The following is a 14,241-nucleotide window of genomic DNA, read 5'->3' on the forward strand; positions in this document are numbered from 1 at the left end:
GGTAAATGAAGGTGATTTTAGCAAACAATTATGATGGCTTGGATAAAAAAAGTGGAAGTTCCAGTGTGTCGATAGCTTTGAGGAAATTCTCAGAGTGAGTCAGGCATCATTTTGAAAGATGGAAATAGAACTACTATGCTTCAGTCTTTGCTCCCATTATTCCAATCTTAGAAACTTTTGTGACAGTCGAAAAAGTAACATTTTTGTTTTCCAATGATTGTCCTGTTTCTTATACACATCCTGATCTTTACACACACACACACACAGGGACAGTGTTATTGGCCTGACTGATGAGAGAGGACAGAAACAAACCATCTCAAACATCAATGCTATGTTTTTTTTTACTCACACTTCTACCACTACCACTAACACCATTCCTCTTACCATTAGCATTACTTTATTTTTACTCCAATCACTACTATTACTATCATTTTCTTGACTATAACTACCACCACTTTCACAGTTACACCCTTCTATAGCAATGGCACACAATAGACGGAACTTGTGTTTACAAACATCATGTGTTGTTAAATGGTGGCATGGGAGTGAGAGGGACATGCACTGACAGACACTCACATGTGGAGGTAGCCAGTGTTTCATGGCAAGTGTTAGGCCAGCGGTGGTAGGCACTGTAGATATAACATGTCCAACTCAAGCACAAAGTAAAAGTATGTAGTTAGTCCTTTGTATTAATGTTACAGTAATCTTTTCCATCTCCTCATGTGTTTTGTTTGCTTTTTTGAGATATAACAGAACTTTAACAGTAAGAATAATACTCAACATTACTGCATTCTGTAAAAGAAAGTTAAACACTATAGTAGCATTGCATTCCATTAAAACCAGTAGAGAAAGAGAGACACAGTAGCCTTTGTCTTCCGGTTAGAAACTCAAAAAACAAAGGAATTTTTGTCCTCTGAAACCCGCCTGGTGTGTTCGTTCCCTCACAGCAACCAAAACTCACAAGCGTGTGCAGGCCATGACTTACGCTCAGGCCGAACTGCTAGTCAATCTTGATCCTGACTCGCGCTGCAATAGCCTTCCCTCGGGTGTGCAGGCGCCCGAAGGGAAGAAGAAAGGCAAGTGTCTGTGTGTGCGTGTTTGTGTGACCCGCCACACTCTTGTAGACTTTTTCATGGCATGTTCACCTTCTGTTCTTCCCTCCTGGGTGGTTGGCTGGCTCACTGGCTGACTGGTTCAAAGGAAATACTACTACTGGTGTACATATTCCTTGTTGCAATTACTGTGGTGGCATTGTGGTACGGTTGCATTACATATTATGTACTTATTACATTGTTCTTCTACCACTATTTGCCTGGGTTTATATATATACAACTCTCCCCAATTCTTGCAGTACAGTGTGTGATGGTGGTGGTGGTGATGGTAAAACTGACTGTAAGAGAGGAAGAATCAAAATACTGTACTATTATTCTACCTTTCTCCTCTTTCCTGCATCCCTTCACCACCACCACCACCACAACCAGATCCTACTGTGTCCCTAACCCTGTGCCCATCCCTTTACTAACATTTCTATTCATTCTGGTGCCCCCTGGGAGTGTTGGTTTTGTTGGGTAGCTTTGGTGGAGGTGCATCCCGAGCCATGTGTTAGAACAATGGAAGGGAGTAAGTGACAGTGAGCGGGGCAGGCCAGTCAGTGATCCGGTGTGTCAAGGGAGGCTGCTACTGTTCTCCGGGTTGTCTTTGGTTATGTTACACTCTGGTTTTGTTTTGGGCGTTTGTTTGCTTCGACATAAAAGCAATGTTTATGTTAGCTTTGGCTTTTTTTTATGTATACTGTTTATATATATACTTTATATTTTCCTTTTTATTTATATATATATTTTGTTACTTTACGCTTCTTTACCTGTTTAATTTTACTCATTTATCATAACTATGTATTGATCAATTTTAGTTGATGTATGGCACATGTTTGTGTGTGTGTGTGTGTGTGTGTGTGTGTGTGTGTGTGTGTGTGTGTGTGTGTGTGTGTGTGTGTGTGTGTGTGTGTGTGTGTGTTTGAGCGTGTCTCTGAGTGCCAGTATGACTGAGTTTGTGTATAGCACATGCATGCATATGTGCACTTGAAACATATAATTATCTCCCACATCATTCTTAAATTTCAATGGTGAATTTGTACTGTAGAAATTTGTTTTCCTTCCACGAAGAGTGAGTTGCACGGCTCAGGAAGTGTGTTTGATGCCTCTCTATCTGTCCTGCAGGTACATGGTTCAGCTTCGGTGGCCACAAGAAGGGCCGGGGCTCTGGCCGCACCCTTGGCCAGATCCAGCATCATCCTGTGTGAGGGCACGAGACCGGGCGAGCAGCGTGCCGCCCCCCATCCCCTTTCCCCTCTGTGGCATGAGCCCGGGAGGTCCCCACGACGCCCATCAACACTCACACTCCACATCTAACCACCCACACTTGCATTGGCTTCCTTGCTTGCATAAAATAAACTAAGAAATGGAAAAAAAAAAAAAGAAAGCTGCTCTCCACTATTTTGTACACACTTATTTACACTGAAGACGTTCCAGGTGTCTCTTACGGGTCACACAACAGAGGTGCATGTGTTGTCTGCCGGAGCAGTGACAACTGTGGTGAATGCATCATCATGGCCTCTCGTTTGTCTTGTCTGTTCGTCTGTCTGTCTGTCTATCTATCTATCCGTCTGTCCATTAGTCAGTCTGCACCACATGATATTCTTCACTAGCAACCAAAGTCAGTTCTGGGAGTCACACCCCCCTCCCCATGCTACTTGAAGTGTGTGTCTGTAGCAAGTGAAGTGAAGCAGAAGTCTAGTCAACCTGCCTTTATCTGTCGGGTGACCTGCAGGTATGTGGTGTACTGGTGGTGATAGGTTTGTAGAGCAGTGTTGGAGTGAGGAGCAACAGTGGTGGAGTGGTAAAGTTCAACAAATATCATAGTGCCACCAAAGTAATGCTCTTAAGAGGCTCAGCTTTGCCTAATGGAGAGTGTGTTAGTGTTTGGGTGCAGCACATCATCCTTCCTTCCTGCTCCCTGCTCCTTGCCCTGCTTGCCTCCAGTGTCATGCATGGATGTTAGGACACTGTAAAAGGGAAAGGTAGTGCAAGGGAGGAAGAAAAATAGTGAAAGGAGAGCAGCATTCAACAGTGATGAAGGAGACCGGATGGCTCTCTTCCTGGCCACAGTGCCACGGGATGGAAATGGAAATGGAAAATAATGATGAAGAAGGTTTGTTTCAAGAAGGATGTATTGTTACAGCACAATAGCATGCCATGATGGTGGGGAAAGAGGACAGTGGAAAGGAGAGGTGTGGCAAAGAAAAAAAGGATAAAAGATGGAGAAATATGGTGATGACAAGGAAGAAAGGGAATACTACTCAATTGTGCCTCAATTCTCTGATACATCCGCTCATGGCTTGCCTTCGTGCAGTGTTAGGGTGACTTTTTATCATCAGCATCTTAATGGCAGTCCTAGCTCTACCTTATTTAAGTCCTCTACTTAGTGTTCTGTTGATGTTTTCAGGTTTGTGATTGTTTTAAATTATTACATTATTATTATTATTATTATTATTATTATTATTATTATTATTATTATTATTATTATTATTATTATTATTATTATTACATGCTATATTCTGTTGCCTTTTTTTTTTTTTTTTTTTTTTTTTTTTTTTACGTCCCTATTAATCGATGTTAGCACCTGTAAATTCCTTGTTCCTATTGTTTGTTTTTTGCTAAATTTATTATTGTGTAAGTTTTGATAATACTTGTTGTAATGGCCACCAGCATATCTTGGTGGTGTCTCATGTCAGGCACAAATTCTTATTAAAGAATGAATATTTCTATGATACGCTTATCACTAGTTGTAAATGGAATCGTCAGCGATGGGTCATAATGAACACTTGGTACCTAGCAGTGGCCATGGCATTGCCCACAGTGCAGTGTGTGCAGGACCCGTGTGTGGTGTTACACATTTGTTTTAGTCTCCAACTTATTTACTACGTACATGTTCCATTTATCAGATCAGGAGAGAGGAGAAACGGATGAAAGTTTAAACATGTCTTACTCACTGTACTGAAAGTGTGGAGTATTTATTAAGAATATAATATGAGTAGAAGAAAAAATTGTTGTGAGAGCATGTTGTCCCAATAAGGGAACAGAGACAGCTCCTCCTGTAGGTACTCGTACATACATATGAGACTGAGGTCCTGTCTTACCTCCACCAGCACAGCAACAGCTGCTGCTGCTGCTGCTGCCTGGCTGGAGTCTGTGTCAGCTGTGGTGTTCTCAGTGTTTGTAGATAACAACAGTGTTATAGAGTACATAATGAGATTGATGTCTTTTTCAACTTGATTTGGTATGTGTATATGAGTACATATCTGTGTGTGTGATTGCATGTATGTGTATGTGTGCATGTATGTATGTACGTACGTATCTTGGTGAAAGTGTTGTTTTCCTTGGTGTTAACATTCCTTCTCACCAAATGGATCCCAAACTGCATCTGATTGACCTGTCAAGTGCTGCATAGACCAACCAAGATATTCAGTAATATCTACTTCCTCTTCCTTCTCTGTTTTCTGTTTTCTTCTTCCTCAGCTTTCCTTGTCCTGCCTTCCTCTCACTGGTGCAGAGTCCAACCACAGACCTCATTCCAACACCTGGCTTTTCCTTACTCTGATGAATATACACACATGTCCTCATATATGTGTATGTGTGTCTGTTTGTGTGAGTGTGTGTGTGCAGGCCCAACTTTCCCTGTGTGTTTGTGTTCAGTGTTAGTAGGAGCTTTCAGTATAATCATCCTCATTGTGTTCAGGTAGACAAGCATATATTATTTTTCCCCATCTTGTTGTCATAGTCTGCCTTGGCTGCTGTGAGTTGTTTGTCTGTCTGTCTGTCTGTTAGGGGACTTCCTCTTGTGCCTGTCAGATAGCAATAGAGATGTTTAGGTGATATTGCAGAGAAATTATCATGGTGAGGACTGAGTGAGTGATGTACATTCTTCCCGGATTGCTGTTAATGGTATTGCTTGATTGTTATTTATCACAAAATAGTAATGCAAATGGTACGAAAATGACAATATTATACTGCATTGGATTTTCATTTTTATATGTGTGTGTATGTGTGTGTGTGTGTGTGTGTGTGTGCATAAGTGTGTGCATGCATGTGTGTGTGCAAATACTAGTAGTGTGGCTATGAAAATAATGAGGATGGGAAGGGAAGCAATATATAAGATAAGAAAAGAGGTGTGTGTGTGTGTGTGTGTGTGTGTGTGTGTGTGTGTGTTACAAGTAAAGGAGAACCCTAAGTAAGGTTGACAATAGATAAATCGTAGAATATGATAGTGTGACTGTACATTAGATTTCCTGCACAACGATGGCAGACAGCAGATGTGAAGAAGCACGAGAGAGGAGTTATTGATTGATTTAAAAGTGTAAAGCTTAAATAATCACCACACAACTGCCTTAGCCATGTGCCAATAACGTAAAGCTTTACTTTCAAAGGGAAGAATGATTGCTACACGACCTGCTGTACGTGGAAGTGAGAGCTGAGGAAACTTCATATGCTTATGTGGAGAGAGAGAGAGAAAGAGAGAGGGAGTGTGTATGTTTGTGTATTATTGCGTATGAAGATTTTTGTATGAGAGGAGAGATTTGAATACTATTTTAAAATCATATAACTGTATTAATGCTTTAAGACACGTTGTGCATTACTGTTGCAAAATATGTGTGTGTGTGTGTGTGTGTGTGTGTGTGTGTGTGTGTGTGTGTGTGTGTGTGTGTGTGAGGCATTGTGCTTGCCAGTTGTATCACACTCACACCAGCAAGCCTTACAGCCTTCCTAGCAGCAGGTAGGAGGCAGGCGTTGAACAGTGTGAGGGCAGGGCGGCCTTGCTCCTGCTCCTGCTCCTGCTGCTGCTGCTGCCATACTGTTCTTCAAGGCTGCCGTCTTCGAAAGTCTCCAAAGACACTTGTACACTTCCTATTTTTTTACTTGATTGTCTTTCTTCTGTGAGAGATTTGTCGCGGTTATTGCCCAAAGAGAGAGAGAGAGAGAGAGAGAAGCTTTAGGACCAGACCTGAAACGTGATTTGATTAATTAAGCTGTGTAAATATTATATAACGTTTGTATTCTATTATTGTTCTTAATATGTACAGTGATGTGAATATATGTATTCATTGTAAATTTGTAAATATAAAAATTTTCCTATGTGGTCATCTGTGTGTCATTCACAACCATATAGTCAAAGTGACGTCAGACAAAGGAAGTCATTCATAGCTGTGCATCGAATCCCCCGTCCGTGTATTTGTCTAGTCTTTCCCCTAAGGTCTCCATTGACTAACCACTAACAACGTAATGATCAATGAGCGTACGTGACTTGATCGTTATGCGTATATTACTCGATTGTCAAGCTTTCGTTCCCGCGCTCAGTACGTTCACCATTCGTTGCCATACGTTAGATAATCTTTTCATATCAGTTCTCAATACGTTATGGACACCTTCCGTTTGCTGCTGGTGCGCTACCTACACGATGGACATGTGCTCTGCTAACGTCGAAAACGGGCCTAAAATACGAAGAGTTCACCACACGCCAATGATTCACGTACGCTATCCAGGCATTCGTTGTCTGAGAAGATTCCAATGAGTTTACCAGCTTATAAAAAACAACCAATCAAAGGACGCAGCCTATAAAAAGTAACAATTTAAGCGTCCTGACATTAGCAGTGAAAGGGATAAGATACGCGAATACTGAGGAATCCTGCAGTACTTTGCTAATTCAGAGTTTACAATGATGAGATGGAACATGTTCATTGATCAATAAACATCTTCAATTGAGAAAATAAATAAACATGACACATACCTTTGGTCAGCGTTGCCAGCGAAAGATACGTGGAAGTGCGCATGAGAGATTCTGAGGTGCCTGTTGCTCGCTGTGTTGGCAATCAGTGTGAAGCCAGGCCTGAAGCTGGACGGAAGGGAGTATACTGTGAGATTATCAAAGCAAAGAGGACTAAAAAGTAAGTTGATTTCTGCTGTTATGAGATTGATAAGGTCTGGAAATGGAGAAAGGTGAGTGAGCAATCACTAAGCATGTGTTAAGACATTACTATAGGAGTGGCAGGGAGGGCAAGACAAACATTTCTTCGCTCTTCAACAAAGTTGTTATAAAAGTGTGGGCAAATTATTTCATTATGCACGGTATCTTTAGTGCAAATTAGGTTAAAGTATCTAATTTTTGCAGCAGCATGACCTATTCCTTTGGAGGGAATATGTTTGGTGACGGTGGTTTGGTGGGCAACAGGCGCTGGGCGATGAGCTGGCAGGAAGTGGTGACGGTGGGTAGCGGCGAGTGGTAGCGGTGGACGATGGGCTATAATATAGCAGCAAGTGATGGCGATGGGCGGCTGGTAATATGTAGTGAGCGGTGGGGTTTATAACGCTGAGGACAGACAGACCTAGAACCAATAGTATAGCAAACTTAACAATAAGAAGAAAAGGATGATATTATTACCTGTGTGGTGTTAATTACCCTTTGGAAGTGTTGTGTTACCGGCAGTCTTGTCTGCGGCACAAGTTGCTGATATCAATAAGGAGATGCAAGAATTACAGAATGTAGAAAATACATATATAAGCAGATATTAGGAGAGACGGGGTACAGAGACAGCAACAGTGAGTAGAGAGGTAGAAGCGAGCAGGACATGATTTTGGAAGAATATTGTATGTTCGGTAACCTACGTCATAGCTAAGGGTGATTGACTGACTGACTGACGCCCATCACCACCACCACCCTGCTGCGAGTCTTGGCTTGGTAACGTTAAGGTGACGTCACACCTGTCTGTCCTTTACACAGAGTCGAGTCAGTCGGGTCAAGTCATTTGATGCGATTCATTTGACGTATTTCTGTTTACAGCTCGGTAGAAACCCAGCCTGGGTGTGTGTGTGTGTGTGTGTGTGTGTTCAATGAGGTAGACATGGGTACACACACACACACACACACACACACACAGAGTATTGTAGATTTCTTACTCGTCTCAAGAGATACAAGGAGATCAGGCACCAGCTCGTGCGTGTGTACCCCTCCCCAATCATCGTACACACACACACACACACACACACACACACACACACAAAGTGATAGATCTATGCACTCGTAATGCTCTTTTTCCAGATCAGCAATCACACGAGGGGTAGCCCAAACACACACACACACACACACACACACACACACACCGCGTAGTGTAGTGGTTAGCACGCTCGACTCACACTCAAGAGGATCCGGGTTCGAGTCCCGGAGGCGGCGAGGCAAATGGGCAAGCCTCTTAATGTGTGGCCCCTGTTCACCTAGCAGTAAATAGGTACGGGATGTAACTCGAGGGGTTGTGGTCTCGCTTTCCCGGTGTGTGGAGTGGTCTCAGTCCTACCCGAAGATCGGTCTATGAGCTCTGAGCTCGCTCCGTAATGGGGGAAAACTGGCTGGGTGACCAGCAGGCGACCGAGTTGAATTACACAAATTGGTAGTTCAAGGGTTAAACACTATTCATACAGCTTATGATATGTGCGCACACTCACACACACACACACACCGCGTAGTGAAGTGGTTAGCACGCTCGACTCACAATCGAGAGGGCCGGGTTCGAGTCCCGGTAAGCGGCAAGGCAAATGGACTTAATGTGTGGCCCCTGTTCACCTAGCAGTAAATAGGTACGGGATGTAACTCGAAGGGTTGTGGCCTCGCTGTCCCGGTGTGTGGTGTGTTAATGTGGTCTCAGTCCTACCCGAAGATCGGTCTATGAGCTCTGAGCGCGCTCCGTAATGGGGAAGACTGGCTGGGTGACTAGCAGGCTACCAGGGGAATTACACAAAGCAGTCGGTTGAACTTGTGGCAGTGTACTGTTAACATCACATCACACCACACCACTACAGGCCGATCATTCTCTGCTCCTCCGCCGACTTCCGCCCTGCCCTGTCTCGCCCTGTCCCACCCTCGCCGCCAACAGTAACAGTTTTTACTTCATTCACACACAGATCGTGTTCTGTCTACCCTTCTTAGTGTTTAGAGGTGTTTGGAAGACTCTCGGTGGAGGGGGAGGTACACATAGCCAGCAGACTGAGGGTGCCGCCCGCGGCCGCCTCGGCGGGGCTCCTCCGATCATAGCACAGTACCACCATCACAATCACAACCACCACCATATCATACCATACAACCTCCATACCACCACCACCACCACCATCACTACCATCACCACCACCACCACCATCACCACAAAAACAACCACCATATCCCACCACAACACAGACCTTTAAAAATCACATGGGTCTATTGACCATAACCACCACCACACACCACTACATCAATGCATCCTTGGCGCCAAGACCTACCCTGTCCCGCCAGGCACTCGTTACTCGTACTTCCGTCCCTCCCCGCTGCAGACGTCTGGGGTCTCCTCCGCCCGGTGCCCATCCGCTATTTGCCGTACAACTCCTTTTCACTTATATAATTCGATGAGTGTATGATGTTTTTAGTGTTTCTATGAATGTTTTGTTGCCTTTGAAGTGTTACTCGTGCCTGTGTTTGGTAAGTATGTGGCGTATAGTGGTGTTTTGTGGCATAAATAAGAGCCAATTGGTATAGTAAAATTTACGGATTACCATTATCGGCTTCTTTATATCAAACTAACTGAGTATCAATAATTTCACAGAATCGTTCATGTTTTTTTTAACTGTCACACTGCCATTCAATTAAATATTCGGGTTTTGTAATGGTGTCTATTCTTGTTAAAGGTAAGTTCTATACATTTTTGTATAATTTATTTACGTTTGTATTTGGTGGTTTGGCATGTTGCAGAATGCCTTAAAAGGTAGTTCAGATAGACATATCAAGTCGAAATGGCTGGATGTTTCACTATTTTTAATAGTGAAAATGTTTTAATACTTCTATTATACTTAATTTACACGATTCTTTAATACTAGTTAGGCTGGAGATGTTTTGATGGTGTAGATAAAAATTAAAATACTTATCAATTCACAAAATATCAAGTATTAGGGTTTAGCTTAATTTTTTCTATAAGTCAATTTTGAAATGAGTTCCGTTACGTACGTAAAATCACGCCGGCTCGGCCAGCTGTATGAAGTCATCAAGTTGTCTGCCGGTTGTGTTTACCTAATATTTGGCACACTTAGCATTGTTTTTCCTTCATTGGTGTCACTAAATGGAGCCACATGACTGTGCTTGGCTGTCCTTCTTTCCTGTGGATTGCATGGGGTCTATTTCATGTATGGGGTGTGTTGTGGGGGAGGAGAGAAGGTGTATTACAGAAAGGGTGAACAGTGTGGTTGAGGAGGCTTGGATATTTATATAACTTTTTATCAAGTGATGAAATGTCAGGCATTCCGTCGTGGCTTCATTTTTCTAAAGTTCATTTTTGGAATCCTTTACTTAATCTAAATGAGTCACCGCTGAACAGGCCTCGTTCTCTCTCGACGTCACAAGTGATGACGTCAAAATATGGCGTCGTCATGGCAACAAGACTGGCTTTGCTCTACCCTCTGCTCCTCACTATATAACGCAATATATTGTTTTTTTCTGTTCATTTTCTTGTGTTTTCCTGTGGTGTCTATATTGTTGGTAATTGTGGGACAATGCATTCAGGGTTTCGTATGTCCAAAAGGTCCAGCATGGCAGGCAGGTAGCAGCAGCATCATCGGTGACCTGGCTGAATCCATGGCCTTGTCTGTGTGGTGTATGAGTGTGGCAGTGTCGCTCATATGTATGTCCATGTACTTAACGTTGTTTATGGAGTAGGCCTGTAATATGTTCTGGCAGCAGCGCTACTTGGTTGAATTTAGAATGTGACTTAGCCGGCAATACCCTACAGTTGGTGCGGCACCCGCTGTGTGTGTGTGTGTGTGTGTGTGTGTGTGTGTGTGTGTGTGTGTGTATTCTTCTTGGCGGTGCCGTCGCTAACACAGGTCCTCACACAGACGCGGAACTTCTGATGCAGCCACCGCCGCCGGCAAGACCACCACCCGCCCATCGCCACCCAGCCAGGCGGCTGTGCTTGCTGCCAGCACCACCTGCCCGATCCAGCGTGGCCGCCGCTGCAAAAAGACAAACCTCCAAGTTGCGGGATGGGCGTCCAAGATACACTACCTATATATCAAAATAATTATACAAGGTGTTACATGAGTTTCTATTAAGTTATTCTACTCGTAAGTAGAAAGTGTTTTATATAGATGCAATTTTAAACTTTGTTTAGCCTGTGGGTGTGATCCAGGTGTAGCATCATTATTGTGTGTCAGTTTATCAGGTTAAGAAGAGCCGGAGCAGTTAAAGGCTTAAAGGGGGTAATAGATTATGGGGAAAGGGGATGAACACAGTGGAGATGCGAGTGAGAGGGTTGCTTGAATCCTGACCACGACTGTAAGAGGAATGTCATGATTAACACACCGCATGCCGCTCCCACTGCCTCTCTCCTACCTCACTACATGCCGGCTTCGCTCACTGGCTTGGAAATAAATGGTTCTCAACATTTTTTTTCTCGTGTATAGCTAAGTAAACTTGTTCAGAAAGCTACTAGCAATAAAACTTAATTGTAGTATGTTAGAAAAATTTTTTCTTCTGTTTGTGTGTGTAAGTGAAGTGCAATAAACCTGATCAGGAATCTAGTAATGAAAAAAACCTGAATGCGTAATTCAGCCTTAGGGTGTGCGTGTAGGAAAGAAAAATATATTAAAAAACTGTAGTATTCAACTAGTCTCGGTCTGAATTGTAGAAAGAAAGAAACGGAAACGCTATTATATACAGTCACCAGTACGAGACTCCTTGCCAATACTGGCTATATAATTTTTCAGTAGCAACACCTGGTAGCTTCACACCAGGTGAAGGCTTCAGGTTTCCTTTTGATTGGCTAACCTCTCCAGTACCGGGATGCATTTTTACCACGAGTTTTGGGCACGACTGGACGATTTTATTTGCATTAGGAAGGTTTTATGGGACTCAGAAGATTAATGCACAGAGTCTTCACCATTTTAATCCTTAAGTAGCCTTAACGAACCAAGGTTTGAGAAAAGGTAGAAGGAGAACTATGTGGGTGTACTTGTTTATATATATGAGTGGACTGTTTGTTTTACTGTCTAGTCTATTGTTTTTTTTTTTTTTTTCTATACAATGAGCTTTTTATAGGAATTTCCTGGCTAAAGGAGATGTTTTGGGTACCTCGTGTCTGAAAGCCCACCCGTTTGTACTGGGTTCCAGCTCAGGTCATGCTGGGGAGCTGGGAGTGTTCGTGGCAATTACATCACGCTGCAAGTTTAGGGAGTGACAAGCTAATTAGTGAGAAGGGTCTGTAGCAATGCACGATGTTACGGCACACACACACACACACACACACACACACACACGTTGCTTTCTCTGCCTTTGTATCTTGCCTCCCACCTCTCTCTCTCTCTCTCTCTCTCTCTCTCTCTCTCTCTCTCTCTCTCTCTCTCTCTCTCTCTCTCTCTCTCTCTCTCTCTCTCTCGTCCACCTTGACCTAAACCACACCATCGGCACTCAATATACAACGCTATTCATTGCTTATCAAAGTCCATATTTCACGCTAAAAGAATTACCCATCCCACACCTTCCCTCTCACACCTTGGCCTCCCTCTTCCCCTCCCTCCTTCCTTCCCTCCATCCCTCCTTCCCTCCCTCCCCATTCCTGCTCTGACTTCATGGAAAAAGAATTAAAAGTAGATTGGTGGTAATGCCTTGAGTGCCTCTAATGATAAAGTCGTGGGTGTTTAGGAGACATTGATTATCTTGTGTTAGTGTTTGGATTGGTGTGATTTATTTGTTTTATGTCTTTTTTCAGGGTGTGGTTTAGTAATGTCTAGAGGAGGAGTGTAAACTGTTAAGGGTAGTGATGCTGTTTGATTGTCAGCAAATGCTAGTAAGAGAGAGAGAGAGAGGGCAGTAAATGTAAATCTTGGTTGCCTTACTAGAAATTATTGATAATGTACGGTAATTAACATACGAACTAATGTGCTTCCGTATTCATCATCCCCTCTCTCTCTCTCTCTCTCTCTCTCTCTCTCTCTCTCTCTCTCTCTCTCTCTCTCTCTCTCTCTCTCTCTCTCTCTCTCTCTCTCTCTCTCTCTCTCATGCGATAGGCAGTCCTTAGGTGTTAGTACAGCTGTCCGCCACACCCCCGCCACGCCGCAATACTGACGCTGGGCTGCTGGTGACACAGAAAGTATCGGGCAGCAGTGCAGGGAGTAGTAACCCTCAGCCAGGGAAGCGTTACATCACACACTGTCTAGGACTCTAGGTCATGTAGCTCTACCCTCTGTTGTGGTGGTGGTGGTTGTGGTGGCTGTTGTTGTGGTCGTCAGGGAGGTCCACACACACACACACACACACACACACACACACACACAGAGGAAAGCCACCAGCCTCCAGTGTTGGCGGTGAGTCATGTCCACACGTGTCTCAGCCCTGGGTCTCCTCCGGTCTCGGTCTCCGCTCCTCCTTCCGTCCCATTTACATAGTTTTGTCAGGATGGACGGAGTACTAATTGTGTGTGTTGTTTCGGTGGTAAGGTGGGTGGCGGCAGTTAATCATTCAGGTGTTGACGACTGACTTGCCGCCAAAGAAGGATGAGTTTCAAGACAGTTATTTGTGTGTGTATTTTATTGCCTCAGTTTCACCGCCGAGGCTCATGACGACAATCATTATTCGGGTGTTGAGTCTTAAACCTAGCCAAAATAAACCGCAAAACACATCAATATGCAGTTTATCTCTGTTGTGAATATGAACGAGGGTAATTACTCATCCAGCGACACACCTGACCAAACGTAAGGCCTTCAAGCACACCACACCCATCACCATTACTTAGAAAAGCGTTGATGCGTACCAGGGAAGCCGTCTCTCTGAATTCTTGTTAAAGAAAGATTCAGTGGTCATATGAATAATGGTCTTATAGTAGCAAATGAACAGGTTAGTACGAGTCAAAGCACGATAGATTAACATTCGCCAGAGATAGGCAGAAACCATTGCACAAATTCGACATTGGCTATTAAGAATATGATTAGAAGCCATATAAGAGAAGAAAGCGTGAATAATAATAGATTTAGACTCGACAAGGCGATGGCTAGGAGGCGCTTCCCAGACAGGGTGGTGGATGATAACAACACATCTAACAACCATATGGAAGTGTTGTGCTGTTACCATCAAGACCTTCGCTTTACAAATAAGACACTGAAGGAGGACATGATTCATACC

General features: G+C 43.5%; 2 protein-coding genes across 6 annotated transcripts in view; both read left to right on the forward strand.

Annotated features, from left to right (window-relative positions):
• LOC123514494 (rho guanine nucleotide exchange factor 9-like) overlaps positions 1-6,194 on the forward strand; it is a 76,277-nt gene extending 70,083 nt beyond the window's left edge. For 3 of the 5 annotated variants that reach the window (XM_045272377.1, XM_045272378.1, XM_045272379.1), the window contains exons 12-13: positions 948-1,076; positions 2,217-3,824. In XM_045272377.1, coding sequence (XP_045128312.1) covers positions 948-1,076; positions 2,217-2,299 — 212 coding nt within the window. In that variant the 3' untranslated portion in view covers positions 2,300-3,824. Of the gene's footprint in view, positions 1-947; positions 1,077-2,216; positions 5,123-5,224 lie in introns of those variants that run through there. The other 2 variants (XM_045272375.1, XM_045272376.1) reach the window with 2 other exon arrangements.
• Positions 6,195-6,794: 600 nt separating this feature from the next.
• Positions 6,795-11,578, forward strand: LOC123514498. Its single transcript, XM_045272381.1, has 2 exons — positions 6,795-6,997; positions 10,962-11,578. Exons 1-2 carry the CDS (start codon positions 6,882-6,884, stop codon positions 11,164-11,166), a joined length of 321 nt encoding a protein of 106 aa, XP_045128316.1. The 5' UTR covers positions 6,795-6,881; the 3' UTR covers positions 11,167-11,578.
• Positions 11,579-14,241: the final 2,663 nt, after the last annotated feature.

The sequence above is a fragment of the Portunus trituberculatus genome, chromosome 38, assembly GCF_017591435.1.
Source record: "Portunus trituberculatus isolate SZX2019 chromosome 38, ASM1759143v1, whole genome shotgun sequence".
In the NCBI taxonomy this organism is placed as follows: Eukaryota; Metazoa; Arthropoda; class Malacostraca; order Decapoda; family Portunidae; genus Portunus; species Portunus trituberculatus.

What these genes read in the sequence shown, in the direction of transcription:
- LOC123514498 (XM_045272381.1), top strand. Translation starts at nt 6,882, where the DNA reads ATGAGAGATTCTGAGGTGCCTGTTGCTCGCTGTGTTGGCAATCAGTGT. An exon ending in AAAGCAAAGAGGACTAAAAA is followed by an intron (nt 6,998 to 10,961) that starts GTAAGTTGATTT and finishes GTCCTCACACAG; the next exon opens with ACGCGGAACTTCTGATGCAG.